We start from the raw sequence: 20,419 nt of genomic DNA, 5'->3' as shown, positions 1-20,419 counted from the left end.
TGAGACATCGGAAGTGACGTCATTATTGGCGGAAACGCGGTTTGCTCGCTGATGTTAAAAAATGGCTGCAGCCAGTTTGGCCGTTCTTTGCGGTAAAGTCTCAGCCGCCCTGAAGACTTCCAGGTCGTTAATAAGTTCTCAGGCCACGGCTAGCACAGGGTAAGTGATGTGAAGAGTATGTTTGTCTACCTCTCCGACTTTGGATCTTGTTTGGTTGCCGAGATGCTGAGAACAGCCCATTACTAGAAAGGCCATCGGGTTGGCTGAACCCGAAACCGCTCTGAGGAATGAGTGACCTTGGAGAAGTCGCCCGCCTTCGATCGACATTTCCATTCCTTAAACATTCTGTTGCTACATACTGTGGATTAGGCAGTACATGGGGTCTGTACACGAACAGTATTTGTTGAATTAAATAAACCTAGAGGTACAGAAGCATCCTGTTTGGCTGGGTGAGTTGGGAAAAACTTCGCTGAAGAGCTTTGGGCTATTGAACTGAAGGCTGTGTCATGTTTGGATGGGTGAAAAAAAAAGAGACATTTGTACTCAAGAATCTGTCACAAAGAGATTTAGTAAATGTTAACGTGAATAAATGAAAGTAGCCAAATGAAGGAACAGTCACCCTTGCAGGTTTGAGAAAGAAGCATCCTACACACGGTGTTCATTATTTCTGGAAAGTCAGCTTGTCTTCTGATCAGACCGATCATTTTTGACTTTAGGGTGTATGGTTTCCTCCCTTTTATTAGCTTTTGTCCATAATGATTTGAATTTTATAAATAGTTGGGTAGAGCATTCTTGTGCTCTATCCTTGTTTCCCCAACTTTTTATCTTTTTAAATTTCAAGCCAACAGAAAAGTTGAAATAGTAGTACAAAGGATAACCATATATATTCTCCATCTATATTAATCAATCCTTAGCATTTTGTTAAATTTTCTTTATCTCTTTATAGCCATGCCTTTTTTACCCCCTGAACTATTTGAGACATATCAGAACTGCAAACATCAGCATCTCCTAAGAACAGTAACAGTGTCTTATTAATCACAATACTCCAGGGATCACACTGGAGAATTTAATATTGATACACTACTATTATGCTGCTGTTATCTAGCATACAGCCCAAATTCAAACGTCCTCAATTGTCCTGGTAATTTTTTTTCTTTATTTTTTTATTCAGAGTTTAGTCAATGATGGTTTATTGCATCAGTTGTCTTGTCTCTTTTGTCTTTTTTAATCCAGAATCGTTCTTTTTCTTGTTCATGACCTTGACATTTTTGATAACATCAGCTATTTTAGAATATCCCTCCATTTGGATTTGTCTGATTGTTTCCTCATGACTAGATTCAGGTTAAATGTTTTTGGTAGGAATACAACACTTTTGATATACTTCACTATTGTATTTTGAATTATTTACCCAGATCATTATTCTTTAAAAACATGATTTTTAAATCTGCATAATACATTACCATACGGGTGCACAACATTTTTCAAACCATTCCCTGGTTGCACATTTACAGTATCAATTGTTTGATATCATATTTAATGCTTTAATAAACATTTTAATTATCAATTTTCATCTGAATATGTAATTACTGAGGGAAGAAGCATTGGGACCTCTGATACATGTTGCAAAATTAACCAGAATATTTTTAATCTACTCATATACCCACTAGCAAGTGTATGAAGGAGATACAAAGGTTACCTTAAAGTATAATTATATAAATGTATTACCTCTGAAATTATGTAAATATATTATCTCTGAAATTATAGGGTAGCAATATCTACAATGTTATATTAAAAATAATTTCTAAAGCATTTTATAAGTTTCTTGTGCAAAAATTGATTTTCTTTTTAACATGTAGATGAGAAAATGATTCCATTTATTTATCGTTTAAAAATCCAAATATTATAAAACTTTAATCTCTTCTTTATATATGTTCAATCTCAGGTTTTCTCTTAATCTGTTGCTTAAGAATACACCAAATATCACATCTTTACACCAATGTAGATTATTTCATACCACGTTGTCAAGGAAAGGACTAGAAGAATTTTTTGATGACCCAAAGAATTGGGGGCAAGAAAAAGTGAAATCTGGTGAGATATTTGGGTTAATTGGTATTAAATATATTTATTGAACCGTCATCATTTGGAGATTATCCTGTTTGGGAATTATTTGGGTGTTTCCTCTTTCAATTTCCTTTGAGATAACGTCTATTAGTGAAAATGAAAAGGACAACGTAATAGTAGAATTGTTCCTTGGCAGGTTGGCAAAAGGTTTAGAAGAGGAGTTAGGTTGAAATTATTCACTAAGTTGGTGTTTGGGGTTTGTTTTAAATTTCATTTTTTAGAGATAATTGAAAATAATAATATACAAAGTATTTTGACATTAGACTGTGAAAATACATTCTATAGTAATGCTAACATTTTTTTAATGCTATTGCCAGTCTCATTACTCATTTTCATATGTGGTATCTAATTTAACTCCAATTTAATTCTAATTATATATTGTACTGTAATATAATAAAGCTATTATATATTTTGCACATATAGAAACAGGCTTAGAGAGGTTAAGTAATATACCAAAGGGCATTGTATAAAGGGCAAAGCTAGAAAATTATTTCATGTTATAAATTTATCATTTCAATAGGAGCTTCATGGACCTGTCAGCAATTAAGGAACAAAAGTAATGAAGATTTACATAAACTTTGGTAAGTATACATCTTAACATCTGAGTGTTTGAAGCAGTTACAGTATGACAGTGAGGTATAAACTTTATATCTATGTGATGTAAAAAATTGAGTAAAATGATTTGTCTTATAGTACTGTGGATGATATATAAGATCATTAAAGATTTTACAAATATGACAGGTTAAATTACATTAAGACAAATGTATCAGAATTCTCAAGTAGTTAAGGGTTTAGAAATTTTACTATAACTGCTACCTTTCATACTCACACCTTTACAAATGAAAAGAGTTGGTCACATGTAGGCCTTCCTCCTTTTTATTATCTTTCGCATAGTCTGAAATCATTAGCTTATTTGTTTTGGGAAAGTGTGTTGGAGGGGGCATTTAAGACTGAATTTAGGTAGGATTTTCTGGCAGGTTCTCCTGGAATTAGAGAAGGATAAGAGGATTTAAGACAGGATTGTATTTTTAATTGACTATGTGTGTGTATATATATATATATATATATATATATATATATATATTTTTTTTTTTTTTTTTTGAGGTAAAATTGATGTAACATTAGTTTCAGGTGTACAATGCAATGATTCGATATTTGTATATATTGCAAACTGATCATTACAGTAAGTCCAGGTAACATCTATCACCAGACAGTTACAAATTTTTTTTTACCATGATGAAAACTTTCAAGATCCACTCTCCTTGCTCATTTCAAATATGCAATACAGTATTATTAACTATAATCACAATGCTGTACATTACATCCCTGTGACTTACTCATTTTATAACTGGAAATTTGTACCTTTTGACCCCCTTCACCTATTTTGCCCACCCTCTCCACCCCCCACATTAACTGACTATATTTAGCCCAAAGATATGTTTTGTTTGGACATTACTGTTTTAAAATTGGAAAATTTCACACAAAAATCAGAATTTCTGGTTCCTCTTGAATAATCAGACCTCCTATCTGGCAACACTGAACCCACATTCCTACACTGCAACAACTGCCCATTCTGTGTAGCCACTGCCCAATCTGGATGGAGCAGTGCACACCACCTCTTACCCATCCTGTTCTTTCAGCAAGCCCACTTTATTCATGATTGTTATCCAGCTGCACACTGTAGTAGGCATTGGAAGTTTTATCCACTCATTTAAAGGGTTATCTTTCATGTCAGATTGAAGAATTATAAAATGCTTATAAACTATATAGGCTTAGCATGTGATACAGTAAGAAATATATATTGAGTTTTTGTCTCCATTCATTAACACACAACTCCTAAATCCCGTGCTGTTTCCTGAGTGACAGGAGTGTCTTTTCTAATTAGGCAACTCTTGGTGTGGGAGTGAGGGGGGGAGAGGGGTATGTAATTTGCTTCAGAATGGAGGCTCGTCACCAGAAAGACCAAAGTATGATTCAAGGATGGAGCTTACAGCCTCACCACCACCCTCACCTCTGGGGCGGGGAGGGGGACTAGAGATTGAGTTCAGTCACCAGATGGCAATGATTTAATCAGTCATGCCTACATAATGAAGCCCCATTAAATCCTAAACAACTGGGTTTGGAGAACTTCCCAAGTTGGTTTACACGTGGTGGTACTGGGAGGGTGGCATGCCCTGAGAAGGCATGGAAGCTTTGTACCACTTCGCACACACCTTGCCCACCTCATCTCTTCCATTTGGCTGTTCCTGAGTTGTGTCCTTTATAATAAACCTGTAATAGTTAAGTACAGCGCCCTCCTGAGTTCTGTGAGCCATTCTATCAAATTATTGAACCCAAGGAGGGGAATCATTGGAACCCCCCCTTTTAGCTGGTCAGTGAAATGGATGGAAGCCCTGGAACTTGCTATTGGCATCTGAAGTGGGAGACAGTCTTGTGGGACTGACTGACCCTTTAAATCCAGAGTCTGGTGCTAACTCCAGGTAGTTAGTATCAGAATTGAACAAGTGGTATTGGAAAAGACAACACATATTTGGTGTCAGGTGGGGGAAAAAAACCCTCTCATTTGGTGTCAGAGGTGTTATGTGTAAAACAGCGCAGATTCATTATGGAAAAATAAGTTGTATAAGTTGCACCTAAAGCACTGTTACTGTGAGTTATTGGTAAAAGGATAGTTAGGGCTGTTTCAGTATTCATCCTGGCAGAAACCAAACAATTTATCTTCTGCCACCCATTTCCCCAAAATTGTCTTCTTTTATAGCTTAACTATCCCAATTCCTTTTCTCCTTTTCAGTGCCCTTCACATTTAGCTCCTTTCCTTTCTTCCAGCTCTAATGCTTAATCAGTGTATTCGTAAAACCTACCCCACTTCAGCTTTGCCACTCAGTACCTTCGATTACGTTTGCTTTCCTTTCCAGCCTAACAGATCCCATCTCAAGCTTCCCTTGATTATCGTGGCTGGAAGAGATGTCTTTTCTTGCCCTCTTCATTCTTCTGGTACTGGTTTTCTACCACTCAATACACCACATCACATTGCAGCTTCGAGGCAGCACAGTGGAGTAAAAATAGGTTTTGCACACAGGGAGTCCAGGATTTGAATCTTGCATTAGTTATATGCTCCAGAATACCCTACTTCTCTCAACCTTAGTTTCCTCATTTAGAAAGTGGAAATAGTACCAACCTCAAAAAGTTGTTGTAAGAGTCTTGTTGTGGGGACAGAGCAGTTTCCAGGCTCTCGGCCGCACATGGAAAGGTGCTGGCTCAGGTAGTAAATGGCCATCAACTGTGGTTGGATGGCCATCAGCTGTGGCTAGTTGGCTGTCAGCTGTAACCAGTGAGCCGTTGGTATATAGTTATACATACTAATATAACTGCCGTGGCTACACTAGCAGAAAATGGGGGCTAGCAAGAAGATGGTGGCTGAGCTAGCAAGCGCGGACTGCAGTTAGCACGGTGGAGTGCGGGTTGCAGATAGCAGAGAAGTGGACGGCAGGTTGCAGACAGTGTGGCTCCTGCTTCCTGTGTCTCCAACCCAGCTGCCAGCGAGACTATAGTGGTGTGACTCCCCTATCTATGGCTCCGTGGGTGTTCCTTTTTGGCCTAACCATATCCTGCGTTCTTATGTGGGGAGTGGGAGCAGAGACCCTGCAGGCTGCCCCGCGTAACACTCATAAATGAGATAATGTATATAAACTGTTTAGCACAAGTCCTGGCATATAATAGGTGTTGAATAAATATTATTTATCGTCCATCTTCTCTCTCCACTTAGAATATACGGACTGTGTTTTATGCTTTTTTGTAACTCCCTGGCACGTAATACAGTATGTGCCACACGTGAAATACACTGAACAAATGAATAAGAATAGACATAGCTCTGTTTAAAGGATTATTCTTTGCAATGATATTCTGTATGTTGAAATTTCTAAAGGACTTTTGAGAACAGATCATTAATTTTGATGTCAAAAGTCACTTTATTAATGTTATCACCAAATAGCATCACAAGTGTTGTGTTCTTTGATACAGGTATGTCCTCCTGAAAGAAAGAAACATGCTTCTCACTCTAGAGCAGGAGGCCAAGCGGCAGATACTGCCGATGCCAAGCCCGGAGCGGTTAGAAAAGGTAAGGCTTGTGGGAAGTTGGAGGCTGTCGTGTAGGATAAAGTTAACAGGAGTGTATGGTTCATATATTTTCAAGTAGGGATTTTTTTTCTATTTGTTTGATATTTAGTAAATTTAGAGTTGTGTAACCATCATTACTGTCTAATTTTAGAACATTTCCATAACCTCAAAAGGAATCTCATGCCCATCTGCAGTCACTCCCCATTCCTACCTGCAACCCCCAATATATGTGTAGACATAAGTTTTTATTTCTCTTGGGTAGATACCTAGGAGTGAAATTGCTAGGTCATGTGGTAAATCTTTATTCAACATTTTAGGAAACAGCCAAACTCTTTTCTAAAGTAGCTGCACACCATTTTACATTTCTAGTTCCAGTTTAGCCACTTCCTTGCCAACTGGGTCAAATTTACGCATTTTTTTGTGTGTGTGATGAAAACACATAAAATTTACCATCTTAATAATTTTTAAGGGTATATAGTTCAGTACTATTAATTTACATTGTGAAAAGTCAACGATTTTTTAAATTAGCTTTTTCTTCATCATTAAGAGAAAAAATCCTTGGGTTCCTTAGTTCCATGAAGTAATCAGTTTCACGTGTTTCCTATTTCTCCATCAGAAGTTTCCTCTGCATGTAGAAGTGTGCTTTATTATTTACACAAATTTGGTTATACTCTATATGCTCTTCTAAAACTTGCATTTTCCACCTATGTGGTATATCCTAGGTATCTTCCCATATCAATATATGTAGATGTTGTTTTTTTGTGGCTATACATGTTTAAGATACTTCTTCCATGTGGCAGTTTTATGTTTTATTTAGTTATGTTTATCAGGCTTGTGGTTTGTTTGTTTTTTCATTTTTTTGTCGTTTTTTTGCTAGATTGTTTTTGAGGTCAACTGTTTATTGATTTTTCTGGCCCATAGTAGGTAGTCAGTGAGAAGAGAACTCAGCTTTTTGTAGTGGCTTGTAGTCTTGCTTCCTAACCTCAGCTGCTTTAGTTTCCTTTTCCTGCACCACTCACAACCATTATTGCTACACTGCCTCTAAGAAGGAAGGACCTAATATCCCTGGAGAGAGTCAAAAAGGTACAGAATAAAATCTCTATTATTTACTCTAATTATGGAGGTTATTCTGACTTAGGGAAAATTGAGTTACATAACATTTTTGGTTTTTCAAACATTAGTTTCATGTAACATGAAACTGGCAGAAAAGTTATGAGGATATTATTAAAAGATATCCTTCACCCAGATTTCGTGTGTGAATTATTTTACATTTTATCCCTTTCCACCTCCTTTTCTACATAAAGTTTTTCCTCAGCTGTTTGAGGGTGTTATCTACATGTCCCTTTAGCCATAAATACTTCAGTGTGTATTGCCAAGAAAACAAGGGTATTTCCTTTCATAACCACTACAATTTTCAAAATCAGGAAATTAACGTTGATACAATACTGTGATCTAATCCGACAGATCTTATTCAAATATCATCAGTTGTCCCAACGTCTTCTTTACATAACAAAAGAAAATCCTGGGTCATGGCATTCTTAGTTGTATTTCTTTAGTCTCCTTTAATGTGGATATTCTTTGTGTTTCATGACATTGATATTTTTGAAAGGTATCAGTCAATTTGGGTTTGTGTGATGTTTCTCATGATAATCATGATTGGCAGGAATATCATAGAAGTGATGCTTTATTCTTCACAGTGCATCATATCAGGAGGCACAGGACGTTGATTTGATCTGTTACTGATGTTGTTAGCATTAATAATTTGGTTAGTGTGGAGTCTGTCAGAGTTCTCCACTGTAAGTTGCTAATTTTTCTTTGTATCAAGACCATGTAAATATCCTGTAACTCTTCAAACTTGCACTACTAGTTTTAGCACCCCATTGATGATTATGGCCTGAATCAGTAATTACTATATATTTGCTAGTGATTTTTTAATCCCATCATTCATTCTATATTTAGTAGCTTTCTTCTGTAAGGAAGGGCTTTCCCCCTCCCCCCCTCCCCCCTCCCTCCCTCCCTCCCTCCCTCCCTCCCTCCCTCCCTTCCTTCCTTCCTTCCATCATTGTGGACTCATGGATTCCAATTTTATTCAAAGAGTTAAAATCCTTTAATATCTTCTCAGAATTGGCCTGTGTGAGTTCCTTCAACCTGACCCGTGTCCTCATCATTCCTCATTCTTTGATGAGATACAGCAGGATGTTCTGGATTCATCTTGTACTTTTCCTGCCCCAGCCCTGGAATCAGCTATTTTACAAAGAAACTCTGATTCGTTTTAATGGATGACATATTTAAAAACTAAGATGTTTTCATTGATACATAACATTTGTAAAGTAATGTGATTTTATTTCAGGTATATTTGCCAACTCTGCTGTTAAGGAAAATTATGTTTCAAAGGCTTTTTAAATGTATTGGCTGTTTATAAATAGCACATTGTTTATTTGATGAAAAGGCTTTTGCTAGAATGGTGCTGCAAAAGACTTCAACTTCAATAATAGATTATTCCCTCTCTCTGTTTTATAAAATATATTTCAGAGATGAACTTCAGCCCAATAGGTCACATGTACTGCACTTTCCGAATTAGGAAAATCCAAAATGATAACCATTTTATCCAGGTAAACTGTAAGAGACCATATTTTTTTTAAACCTCAAATACATGCAGTTTTCTCAATGTTTTGTGACATAGTACTAAGGAAAATTTATCAAGAAATACATTTGAAAATTATTATTCTCAATTTAAGATAGAAACTAAAGATTTAGAACTGTGTAAGGACACTGTTGGCCCTGGGAAAAGTTATAAACTAGAAAAGAAAGTTCTTTATGTTTGGCTTGTTTTGAATAGTGTATTTAACTGATACTTCAGATTTCCCTTCTCATTTATTGACATGAACTTGCCTAACTGGGTATTAACTCTGAACTTGGTAGCTATTTCTTTGTGAGCTAACATTAGATTGCAGTTAGGAGCTTCAGCCCCGACCTTGCTGGGCACACACTAATGGAATCAGTCAACAGCCAGGCTTACTAGGTTCCTAAGGGTTAGAGAGCGCTTAGGCCCTGATCAGTGTGGTCCCCTCACTCTTCTAATTTTTTTCTGTCTTCAAAATAGGATTTGTCCTTCTTACCCATCTTTCTGAACAATTTTGTAGAAATTCATATAGTTAGAGGAAATACATGTGGGTTCAACTGCTTATGGTGGTATTGAGTGAAGTTGGGGATAGCAGAAGTGCTGAGTGTGCGCTGAATATACCTGAGGTAGTTCATCTAAATCTTGGCTTTCACATCTCTCAGGTCCCATAGCTACCTGGGGGATTTTCTGTATAATCTAATCTGCCCTTTGGGTGGGAGGCAGGATTCTTGTAAGAAACAAATGTGTGTATTCAGTATTTCATACCTGTTATGATGCTCAAGCATAATACACATAACCACCTAAAAATGTCTCTCGGTATTTTGAACTATGAAAAAACGTAGCCCGTATATCATTAATTACAATCCCCAACATAAGAATGGAATATTTACTTATAAAACTATGTTGCTCTACCAATATATGATTATGTATATTTTAAAACAAAACAGAAATGTTAAAAGATAAAAGTAAACAGAAGTTTTAATAGTATCTTCTTGAATCTTGATGGATCTTTGGAGATTACTGATACCCCATTTTCCGTAACAGTAACAGCTGCCATGTAGGTCAGAATATCTGTGTCTGCATGTTAGGGACACACAGAATAGTTGAGGCCAAAACATGGCTTATAATACTAAAAAACAGCAGACTGTTATCACTTCTTAATAGTTCATTGAGTTTTGAAATGACATGCATCCAACTGGTTCTCCAAAAGGAATCTATGCAAGTGCATTCCACTCCAAATAAAACTAGTATGTGAAAATCTGAACTAAATATTAGGTTGGTGCAAAAGTAATTGCGTTTTTCGCAATTTAACCTTTTAAGCCGCATTTACTTTTGCACCAACCTAGTAAGTTTTCATTTAAATGAAACTAAACTTTTAAAAAAAAATTACTAAGTGATATTACAGACACCCATGTACGTACGCATACCTGTGCCAAAAAGATTTTTAGGAAATACCTGACAATGATTCTTCGACAAAAATAATCGTAGGTTTTCTGTAGCATAGTCTTTATATGTTCTCTTTCTTTGGGATTCTGTTATAGGTGATTGTGGAAATTTATCTTTCTATTCTCTTCTCAGGTAGTAGAATCCATGGATGCATTAGATAAAGTTGTGCAGGAAAGGGAAGATGCCCTAAGACTTCTTCAGACTGGTCAAGAAAAAGCTAGACCTGGTGCTTGGAGAAAAGACATCTTTGGAAGAATCATCTGGTATATAGTTTACATTGTGGCTTTTTAAAGATAAGAGTGGAAATCCCATGCTCCTTCCCCTGTCCAATATTTTTTAAGAAAACTCTCAGCATATGGTAGGTATTAGATCTATCAGAGATGTATCTAATATAAAGAGAGGCCCCCAAGCCCCTTGAGAACTCAAGGATATGAAGGTAGCTTTCTTTGGTAGCCCAGGCATCCCATTCCCATTTATCTATAGGTTCTTTATAACAATGGTTCTTAATCTTAAGTTCATCATTATGACTTCTTGAGAATTTGATGCAAGTTATAGATCCTTTCCCCAGAAAAATGTGTATGTGTACGTGTAATTCAGAGGATTATAAATGCTATGAAGTTAATTTTAGGACACATACCTTTCTTTTTTATGCATTAAGATTGGGGGGTGGGGGGACAGATCCTGGGACTATTAAAAAGAAGTTTTTGAGGCATAGGCCACATGAACCAGGCTTAGTTTACTCCCATTGTCATCAGGATAAGCCCTAATCCAAGTTATGAAACAGTTTAACCTTATCCCCTACATCCAGTCCCCAAAGTCCTGTCAGACCTTGGGGAAAGATCTAATAAACATTTATACTGAGGTATAAATAATTGAGAGGATCCAGAGTATAATCTGCCGGTTTATTTGCATTTGGGTTGAACTGTCAAAAGGAAACATTAACAGAATTTTAAACATTGGTCAGCAAAATGCGGAAGATATTTTGGGTGCTTGGAGACCTTCCCTGTACTATTGAAATTACATCACACAATAGCGCTTGTTCATTTGATGGGTTCTTTTAATGGAGTTTGAGGTAATGGGGCTGTTCAGAGCCACATTTAGGGGAGTAGCTGTGCTGTTTTTAACCATGTAATCTAATACAGAAAAGACAGAAATTGCTAAAACATCTGACTAAAAACTATCGTATGTTCTACTAAGTCTTATTTGGATTATTTGGATTAATCAGGTGAGGTCAATTAGGAAAGGGTGGGGATAAGAGGAGAATCTGTGTTAATTTTAGAATCCGTAAGAGTGCTATTCACTTCAAGGGTTTTTTAATTTTGTTTTTGATTTATTAAAGACATGTTTAGTCGAAAAGAGGTTAAAACTCTTTATCTGTTTGAAAAAGTATTAAATGTTTTCTATAAGGCGATACCTTTTTGTTTTCTTGGCAGGCACAAGTTCAAGCAATGGCCTATACCTTGGTACCTAAATAAAAGATACAACAGAAAACGGTTCTTTGCAATGCCCTATGTGGATCGTTTTGACAGGTGAGCACAAGTACCTTTACTAATGAAACATCTTACACTGGATGACATACGACAAGCTTTTGCATAAGTGAATACAGGTTCATTATGGAAAAAAAAGAAAAAACAGGTAAAAAAGAAATTAATGTCTTCTATAATCTCACCAGCCAGAAACAGCTTTCAATTAACTTTCTAGTGTATGTCCTTTCAAAAGTGTTATTGCCTTTCTATTTATCAATGTATAGGTAAGAAGATGGTTACATTTTCCTATTGTGTTAAAGAGAACGTCCAAATACTTCAGTTGTATAAAATGTCAGCTTATTTTATTGCAAAGTTGATGAAATGAAAAGGGGCTAGGGTGAGGAGAGGAGCCTGTTGCATTATATCTGAATTCAGGTTATTTTGCAGAACGGTATCTCCAAGTATTTTTATAGCAAATACTTTTCTGCACTACAGTTATTATTGAGTAGGGAGAACACAGCGCTTCTGTTATTGGAGTGAAGTGATTCCCTGAATCCCCAGCTAATGATTATAAAAACTAGGTAAAAGTTTTTAAAATAGCTATTTTAAAATCATCTACATCCAGAAGCACATAGAAGACTAAAGGAGAGTTTAATCCCCAAAACTGCAACTGGAAGGGAAAAGACTTGCAAGTTTGTGGTTTCCAGGGCAAAGATGCCACTCAAATCCATGGAAAAGGTGGGGGATGGGGAAACTGCAGGATTACAGGCTAACGGTGTCAGAGAAAGGGAAAATCCTAGCAGCACAAGAACCAGTTTTTAACAACTGCCTTGGATAATACATTCTGTCATTCAACAAGTGTTCTTTAAAAACTGATTTTCTCCCCCAAAAGCTTGTTTCTATTCCAAAAAAATCAAAAATACTTTTAAAAAACAATTTAAATAGGAATGAAATATATCTTTAAACTGAGCTTGAATATATTTTAGTATGCTTTAGAATCACACTTCAAATTTTTCATCTACCCCACCAAACTACCTCTCCTCATTTCCAGTTTCATCTATTGTGATGTGATTAATATATATTTGGTCTTTGTCCCTGTTTGTCATAGAGCTCCTAAATCCCTTTGATTCTTAAGTGATGAGAGCAAAGGGGGAGGGGAGGATTGTCTTGTTAAGTTCTTTTGGAAAGCACCTAAGGTTGGAAGCTGGTTGCCAAGGAGAACCAACCTTGAATAGCTGGCTCAAACTTTCAGTCCCACTCTGATTTCTAGGGAGGGGATAGAGGCTGGAGGTTAAATCAGTTGCCAGTGGCCAATGATTTAATTAACCCAAATTCCTTCCCACCCAGTGTTCCCACAATTTAGTCTTACCTACTTACCATTCATCAAAGTCAGGCCTTTTTGTTTCCTAAACATAATTTGTTCATTTTCTCCTCTTTTGAGGCTCCTGTTGCTGGAGCTTTGAAATCTCTCCACCTATATACATTTTAAGACCAAGTCCAGATGCTAAACGACTGATGAAATCTAACTGCACTGGCTTTTTTCTCTCCAAGCCTAATGTGCCATTTGACCCTTCTGCCTCTTAGTCATGTAAGATGAAACTATAAATAATGACTTTTAAAATAATGTATGAGAAATTAGGAACCCAGTGTTAACTATTACAAGCATGATACATACTCTAATTATTCTATATTTGAAATGACCATTTTAGCCTTACCTTCAAAGGATGCAGCATATTTTTGTGAATATTCTTAAGAACAGCAAACCTTTATTCTTTTAGATAGGGTTATTTCCTGTAAATAGCCAAAATTTAGTTAGAGCAAAGATTGATGAATACAGTGGGTAATCTGATTTCAACTTTGTTTAGTCTTATACTTAATTTACAAAAACTTTTTTTTGTATATACGTTTTTTACTTCACCCAAATATAACTCTTATCTGAAAATTCTATGAATTCCCGCATAGCACTGGCATATTATATCCAGTACCTCTTAATTATATTGTAAAATTTTATAAGCTTACGCCTACTGATCAATATAACAACCTCCAGAGTATCAGCTTCAGTACTATAGAGGCTTTTGCATCCATGAATTTATCACTTACAATTCTGACAAATCCTACATGACATTAGAAGTCTGTGTACTTTAGCTGAGGCACAAATGGTCTCCTGCCCTGAGATGCTGATGGGCAGAAGCAAACTCACTGAAGAGAGTGGTGAGTGTAAGCACCTAAGCATCATATCCAGGCATGGTTTTATTCTCTTTGTTGTAGGGGAATGATATGGTAGAATGAGTGCCAGTTAAGGAATTCCCCAAAGTCTCAGGATATATCTCAAGATGTAAAAATCTAATGTAGTCAATAAAATGACACTTTCTAAAATAAGGTAGACAGATACCAGTCTGTTACAGGTTTATGAGATCTGTTCGTTCTTTCCAGTGAGGAAATAACGAAGGAAAATTGGTGCAGCATTACACATACTTTTGATTTCACATTTATCTTTGACTTGAGTAAGTTTACAGCGATTATTCAAGTTTAATAATATACATGATGTCTAATACAGAGACTGGCATAATTGAAGCCTTGAAATCACTGATTTGGACATATTTTGATAGTATTGAGTAACGGAAATAGTTTTGTATAAATCACTGTTATGCATTTATTATTCTAGACTGAAATTTGAGAAACAAGCCCGCATCCAAGCAAGGAGGAAAAACTTAGAGAAAAAGAAAGAAAAACTTCTTCAGGAAAAGTTTCCACATCTTTCTGAAGCCCAGAAGTCAAGTCTTGTCTAAGATGTCTGAACTCATAATGTACCATTTTTTCTTGGATAACAGTCTGTATATGAAAGGAACTATTTGTTAAGTAGTTTATAAAGAAATTGTGTTTTTAGACATCTGTTTTAAGTGTTAATATGGCATGCTAATACTGGAAGTGGTCCTGCTTCTACCAGATTTTTTAAAAAATAGGTATAAACTTCAGATTAAATTCCCATTTGATAAACTCTGATATCTAAAGAGATTTAAAGCACTTGTATCTTAAAGTAGGCGGGTAATGTCAACTGCTATAGCAAAGGCCAACCATTATTGGCCTATTCCTATTATTGTTAATAGGCTACGAAGATGATAAACTGCTGTTAATAAGCAGTGAGGACTTTTACTGAAAATAGTGATAAATACATTTAGTACTTAAAATATCAAGTTATAACACAACAGTCCAAAATATGTATTTTTGGAATGGCTAGTAATTTTTATTTAATTTTGCAAGCCTAAGGTAAAAAGCATAGGCAATAAATTTTACTCATCAATAAAAAGCAATTCTACCAATCCACTGGTAATTATTATACTAAAGAGAGCTGGAAAGCATCTGAATGAAAGCAAAATATTTAGAGAAAATAGATATTTATACAAAATTATAAAATGCTTGAAATACGAATAGTGCTTTTCAAGGAGAGCACAAACTTATTTTAAGTTATAGAGCCAGTTAAAGCCTTAAAAAATTTATGTGGAAATTGAAATATGCAAAAATGTATAAACATTCTACAAAAGATGGTCATTCTTTTCCTGAGTATACTAAAGCCATGAAACATAAGGTGACACAGGAAGGTAGAAGTGTGGGAACTCTTCAAGGGCATTTCCTTTCTACACACTGCTTCCCCCCTTCTTCATATTCTTGTTTGGAAATCCACATCTGTTGAAAGGTACCCTGTAAAATGGAAAGAAAAACTGTATTATTGTGCTTTTTATTAGAAAATACTTTCTTTTAATATCTATTTTCACAATTGCTAATCTTTGAAGAACTCTTAAACTCTCCCCCAAAATAGTATTCCATTACTCCCTTCTTATTTCTGCTCTCCTCCAGCACCCAGACGCTATTTCGGGTTAGAAAGAATGTTAAATCCTTTTAAAACTGGTATACTGTCGTGAGGATACAAAATGACTGTGAAAGGAAGATGGAGGGTTTAGCTATGATGGCTTCTGCCAATCTAAGGCAATAATAGAAATTGTTGGAAGGCTTGATCCCAGTACAGAATTGAAGAGCTGTTATAGTACTTGATTAATGGTAACATTTGGAACTCAAAAGTGCGCATCAGAACTAGGATGAAGATTTTCACGTGCACACACCATAGTACACAAGCAGTGTACCAAATAAACATAGATGGTGAAAGGAAAATGACGAAAGGAGGGAGGAACCTGGGCTACATTAATAATAAGACATAAAAGCAGGAGAAATCCACTCCCTATGATTAACTCTATTCAAGTGGATTCATACACGGTATCTAGTTTTGAGCTAAGATCTGCTAAAAGATTGGAAATAGAATATATAGATAAGAAATATACAAATAGACAGTTACATTTAACTGCATAAAAATGTTTAGCGTAAGTACTTGGTGACATTTACTTTAGTTGCTCTGAGGTGAAGGGAAAATTCTCCCATCTAGGGTGCAGATAAGTGTAGGGACTGTCTCTCCTGATTCTAGGCAGGCTCCAGTCTAAGCAACATGCAAAACCCAGCACCATGATTTCACCATCTGCCCCAAGAATGATTTCCTGACTTCCTCTACCTCACCAATAGGCCAGGGAGCAACCAGAACCTGAGAAGGAATGGTTTAATTTTAAATATGCTGCAGGTAAGTACTGATCAGGGTCAGTAACAGTATTATTAGAAGAGGCATGAGTAAGTTAACAGATTCCCATCTCTGTTTGAGAGGGAAATGGAAATTAGGCTTAAAAACATCCACTAATAAAGCAACGGAGCATTTTGTTATATTAGAACATGTAAAACTGGTATTAGGTCCTCTTCTCATTTGATAGTTATAAAATGCAAAGATAAATGATGCACTGGGATTAGTCTGTTCAATCAATTTAGTATTTTAAGGCTACTTTTTCAAATGTCCCCACATTTATTTACATATGAAATGTGTAATACAGTTGTGATGGAGGTAGTGCATAACACTTAGTGGTATATTGAAGTTAAATCATTCAATAACAAATATTTTGCAAAGTAATTTACTCACCAAAGAAGCTAGAATGGAGCCACCAATCCATGAACTAAACCTCCGTTCCACTGTTGTATTATTTGCAATCAGTTTCAAACGCATACTCTAAAATAGAGAGTAAGTATTATTAATACAATCAAATAAAACAGGTGACTCAACTTAAGAAATTCAAATCTGACTTCTTAATGACTCTGTTTTAAGCAGATTATACAGGATTATTTTTAGCAACAGCCAGGCTAATCATATGCACAGGTTGAACTGTATAGGAAATTTTTTTCCTTAAATACTTTAATTATGGCTCTTGAAGTGTAACACTTAGTAAGGATAAATTACACACCTTAGAAAACTGCATGCTAAAGAGTATGGCACTCACCGTTTATATCCTATAATAGCAAACACCTTAACGCTTACTGTAAGTCAGGTATGGAGCGCTCGCTTCATATTTTGCTTCATGTCTCCCAACACCAAGTACAACTATCCCAACCTGCCACTGGTTCAGAAGTCCTCAACTTCCTGACTACTACTTTAGGCCTTCATGCTATCCCAACCCCTCCTTTCTTAGTTCATCCCTCTCCATCCCCTAAACCCTCCCCCACTTAAAAAACAAAACGCAAACATCAGATTTCAGCGAAGTTTTTTACTCATACTGCTTTCGTTCCAAATTAGTGTTTCTATTCTGAACCCACACGCTATCCTGATAAACGGTTTTTTTGTTTTGTTTGCCTCACTGCTATCCCTATTCTACTTCCTGTATCAAGAGATTCCCCCTCCCGCTAGGAATTTGCTTCTGGAGATAGTTCTCATTGTTGATTCCTTCCAATTACTCCATATGTGAACACACAGATTGAGTCTTTTTCACAGTGAAAAATGTGTGTGGCAGGGGGTGCTGGGAACAGGAGGGACAAAAACGGGTTTCTGAAAGTGAGGAACTGCTTGATATCTATTACAATGGAACTTTTCCTGTTATTCATTTTTAATTGACTCCTAAAGGACAAGGATAGTAACTAACAAGTCTTTACCAGATCTTGCACAGCCCATGCCTTTATTCATTACTCTGGGAATTTGCATGAAATCTAATGATTAGAACTATAAGGTATATTCCAAATCAAACTACATCTCCAGCAATGTAGTATAAATACAAAGGCAGATGTCAATCTTGTGCCTATATCAGTATTTAAATAAGCCATTTATACAAATGTGGCATATATAAAATATTCATTTATGTGAGAAACCAAAAATCTTTCATATATACAAATACTGTTAGGGCCTATGTAACCCCTAACACGTTTTTTAAAACATAACATTTAGTGCAGAGTACCTTACAAAACAAACTACGTGATAGAAGTTTTAAAATCTTAAGATTATGACTGCTACTCTGTTATCAATGTACCATGTAAACCGCCTTCTCCCCAAACCAGGTTCTTCTATCCTTTGAAAAGTTTTCACCATGTACCCGTGATCTTTTTAAAACAAACGTGGGAGTTCTTCAGTCCTCAGCCAAATTTGATCCTGTAAGTTCACTATTAATAAGCGGCATAACCGGGTACATATCTTTGTGAGCTATATTGTGCCCCGCAGAGATATGCTAAAATTCTAAACTCAGTACTTGTGAACATGACCTAATTTAGAAAAAGGTCTTTAACACATATAATTAAGACATAAATTAAGATGAGGTCATACTGGAGCAGGAAAAGAACAGAGTCAGGAGGGGAGAATGCCATATGATGGCAGACTGAAGTTGTAAAAGAGCTGCAATCCCAGAACTGTCAAGGATGCTGGCAAACCTCACATGCTAGGAAGGAGGAGGAAAGAGTCTCTCCTGTAGGTTTCAAAGAGGGCATGGCCCTGCTGAAACATTAATGTTAGACTTCAAGCTTCCAGAACTGAGAGAGAATAAGTTGGTTGTTTTAAGCCACCTACTTTGTGGTCCTTTGTTACAGCAGCCCTAGGAAACGAATATACCATCCAACCAGCAGTATCGCTCTCCCCACTTCTGCATACATAAGCCAGCCTCTTAAAGATGGTGGAATATTCCACTGCCCCTGCATATTTTGTACATGGTTTTCCCTCCACCTAGTTGTCCTTTCGTAAATTACTAACCAGTTGAACTATTAAAACAGCCTCTTTGTGAGGCTTTCCTCTGATGCTCCCAATAGCACCTGGTTAAGACATACTGAGCCGCTGAGCACATCACAGTCATGATTTCCTGCACATCTGTTCATCCCAACAGGCTGAGCCCTTGGCAGCCAGGGACTATACTTTATGTCACTAGTGTCTAGCAGACTAGGTACTTAAGTGTGGACTCAATGAATAAAATGAGATTCAAATACTACAAGAATAACTAATAGATGTTACCTAGGAAAATCTGATTAATAAGGGATATTAACTTTACTTACTTACTGAAGTAATACTTACTGTTCCAGGCACACACAAAACATCAATTTACTGAAAAACGAACCTAATCTATGTAACATTACACCAGTGGTAAGGACACATCTGACTGAAGAATATCACTAAAGGACAAACAAAACTTACTGGCGGAGTTTTCTGAGAGAGCTCTCTATTCAACCTGTCAGTAAAGCTCTGTATTAGCGTGTTTCCTCCCGCCACTATAACACTGCCATAGAGACCCTAGGATACAAAACAAAAATAAATTAGTTCCAAATATTTCCAACAGTTTTTAACCCATCATAATTTTGGGCAGATAGCTGCCAATATTTACTTAGCGGTGTATTTTGTAATGACTTCAGCTGAGACTGCTCATCTGGAAGTTCCAGTATTTAAAATTAGACGAGATTATGTAATGATTATTACGGACAAGCCATCCTCTGACAATATTCCTGGAAGATGACAGCTACCTTTCTCTTTCGCATGGGTGTGTATCACAACCACACGGAGAGCTTTTTCAAAATCCACATGTGGAGGCCTCTCCAAATAAAAATAAATGCATGCTTAGAAAGAATATATTTACCTCTAATTGGCATGTATGCATCAGAAAGTTAAATGCTTAACCACTGCTTTTTTAAGTGTTTAAAAATTTATTCCACATTTTAAAAATTTATTCCAAAGTTATAAATCATCTAAGTTTTCAAAGAGATACTAGAGTACAAATGCATCTCCTCTGCAATCAACTTGAATGAAAAGGAGAAATCTCGCTGAAAACAAGTTAGCACTCGCAGAGTAAATGTACTTCCGTTCATTTGCCTTCTCCCAAAAGTGGCCTTGAGTTTGCACTTAAAAATTCCATACTTATACCCATATCGTCCTAGAAACAGCACATGCCTGCCAGGGATTATTTGAAATAAAGAGGATTTTTCACAGCCACCCCCAAGTCCTTTTTGGCAACATGGCTTTTTAATCCACCCTTTGCTTATCAGCACTATGCTCTAAACAAAGAAATTAAAAGAAAATCGAGACAGCATGTTGACTACAAATTGAATCTAGGGTTTAAATATGACATAATCTAATAATCAGTATGGTATATAATATGGATTTAGTATTTAAATATTGGAAAAGCACAAAAAATATGAAGGTAAAGAAGGTCATTTAAACTACACTCCATGTAAGTTACATAATTTAAACCACAGCTTTCTGAAAAACAAGGTAAAAGAAAACTGTACTGTATACAAGATCAGTAATAATACATATTTTGGT

The 20,419-nt window shown here is 36.2% G+C and overlaps 2 protein-coding genes across 4 annotated transcripts in view; one reads left to right on the top strand and one right to left on the bottom strand.

Annotated features, from left to right (window-relative positions):
* Positions 1-9: 9 nt before the first annotated feature.
* MRPL47 (mitochondrial ribosomal protein L47) lies at positions 10-15,472 on the top strand. Of its 2 annotated transcripts, XM_019751878.3 has the most exons (7): positions 10-159; positions 1,943-2,088; positions 2,642-2,702; positions 6,142-6,238; positions 10,439-10,569; positions 11,740-11,835; positions 14,438-15,472. In XM_019751878.3, exons 1-7 carry the CDS (start codon positions 62-64, stop codon positions 14,559-14,561), a joined length of 753 nt encoding a protein of 250 aa, XP_019607437.3. In that variant the 5' UTR covers positions 10-61; the 3' UTR covers positions 14,562-15,472. The 2 variants fall into 2 exon arrangements, with proteins under 2 accessions (XP_019607437.3, XP_019607446.1); XM_019751887.3 differs by lacking the exon at positions 1,943-2,088 and having other exon boundaries at positions 35-159.
* ACTL6A (actin like 6A) overlaps positions 14,991-20,419 on the bottom strand; it is a 37,749-nt gene continuing 32,320 nt past the window's right edge. For both annotated transcript variants that reach the window (XM_019751866.3, XM_019751865.3), the window contains exons 12-14: positions 19,301-19,396; positions 16,784-16,870; positions 14,991-15,471 (exon numbers count right to left, since the gene is read on the bottom strand). In XM_019751866.3, the coding sequence (XP_019607425.1) occupies positions 15,391-15,471; positions 16,784-16,870; positions 19,301-19,396 (264 nt within the window). In that variant the 3' untranslated portion in view covers positions 14,991-15,390. The remainder of the gene's footprint in view (positions 15,472-16,783; positions 16,871-19,300; positions 19,397-20,419) is intronic.

The sequence above is a fragment of the Rhinolophus sinicus genome, chromosome 17 (assembly GCF_057876585.1).
Source record: "Rhinolophus sinicus isolate RSI-liver-muscle chromosome 17, RSI-T2T, whole genome shotgun sequence".
Lineage (NCBI taxonomy): Eukaryota > Metazoa > Chordata > Mammalia > Chiroptera > Rhinolophidae > Rhinolophus > Rhinolophus sinicus.
Note: the sequence above shows the minus strand (reverse complement) of the source record. Positions and strands in the feature narration are given on the sequence as shown.

Coding starts and splice junctions, on each gene's coding strand:
- MRPL47 (XM_019751878.3), top strand. CDS start 62: ATGGCTGCAGCCAGTTTGGCCGTTCTTTGCGGTAAAGTCTCAGCCGCC. Junction 6,239..10,438: donor GCCCGGAGCGGTTAGAAAAG/GTAAGGCTTGTG, acceptor TTCTCTTCTCAG/GTAGTAGAATCCATGGATGC. Junction 10,570..11,739: donor ATCTTTGGAAGAATCATCTG/GTATATAGTTTA, acceptor TTTTCTTGGCAG/GCACAAGTTCAAGCAATGGC.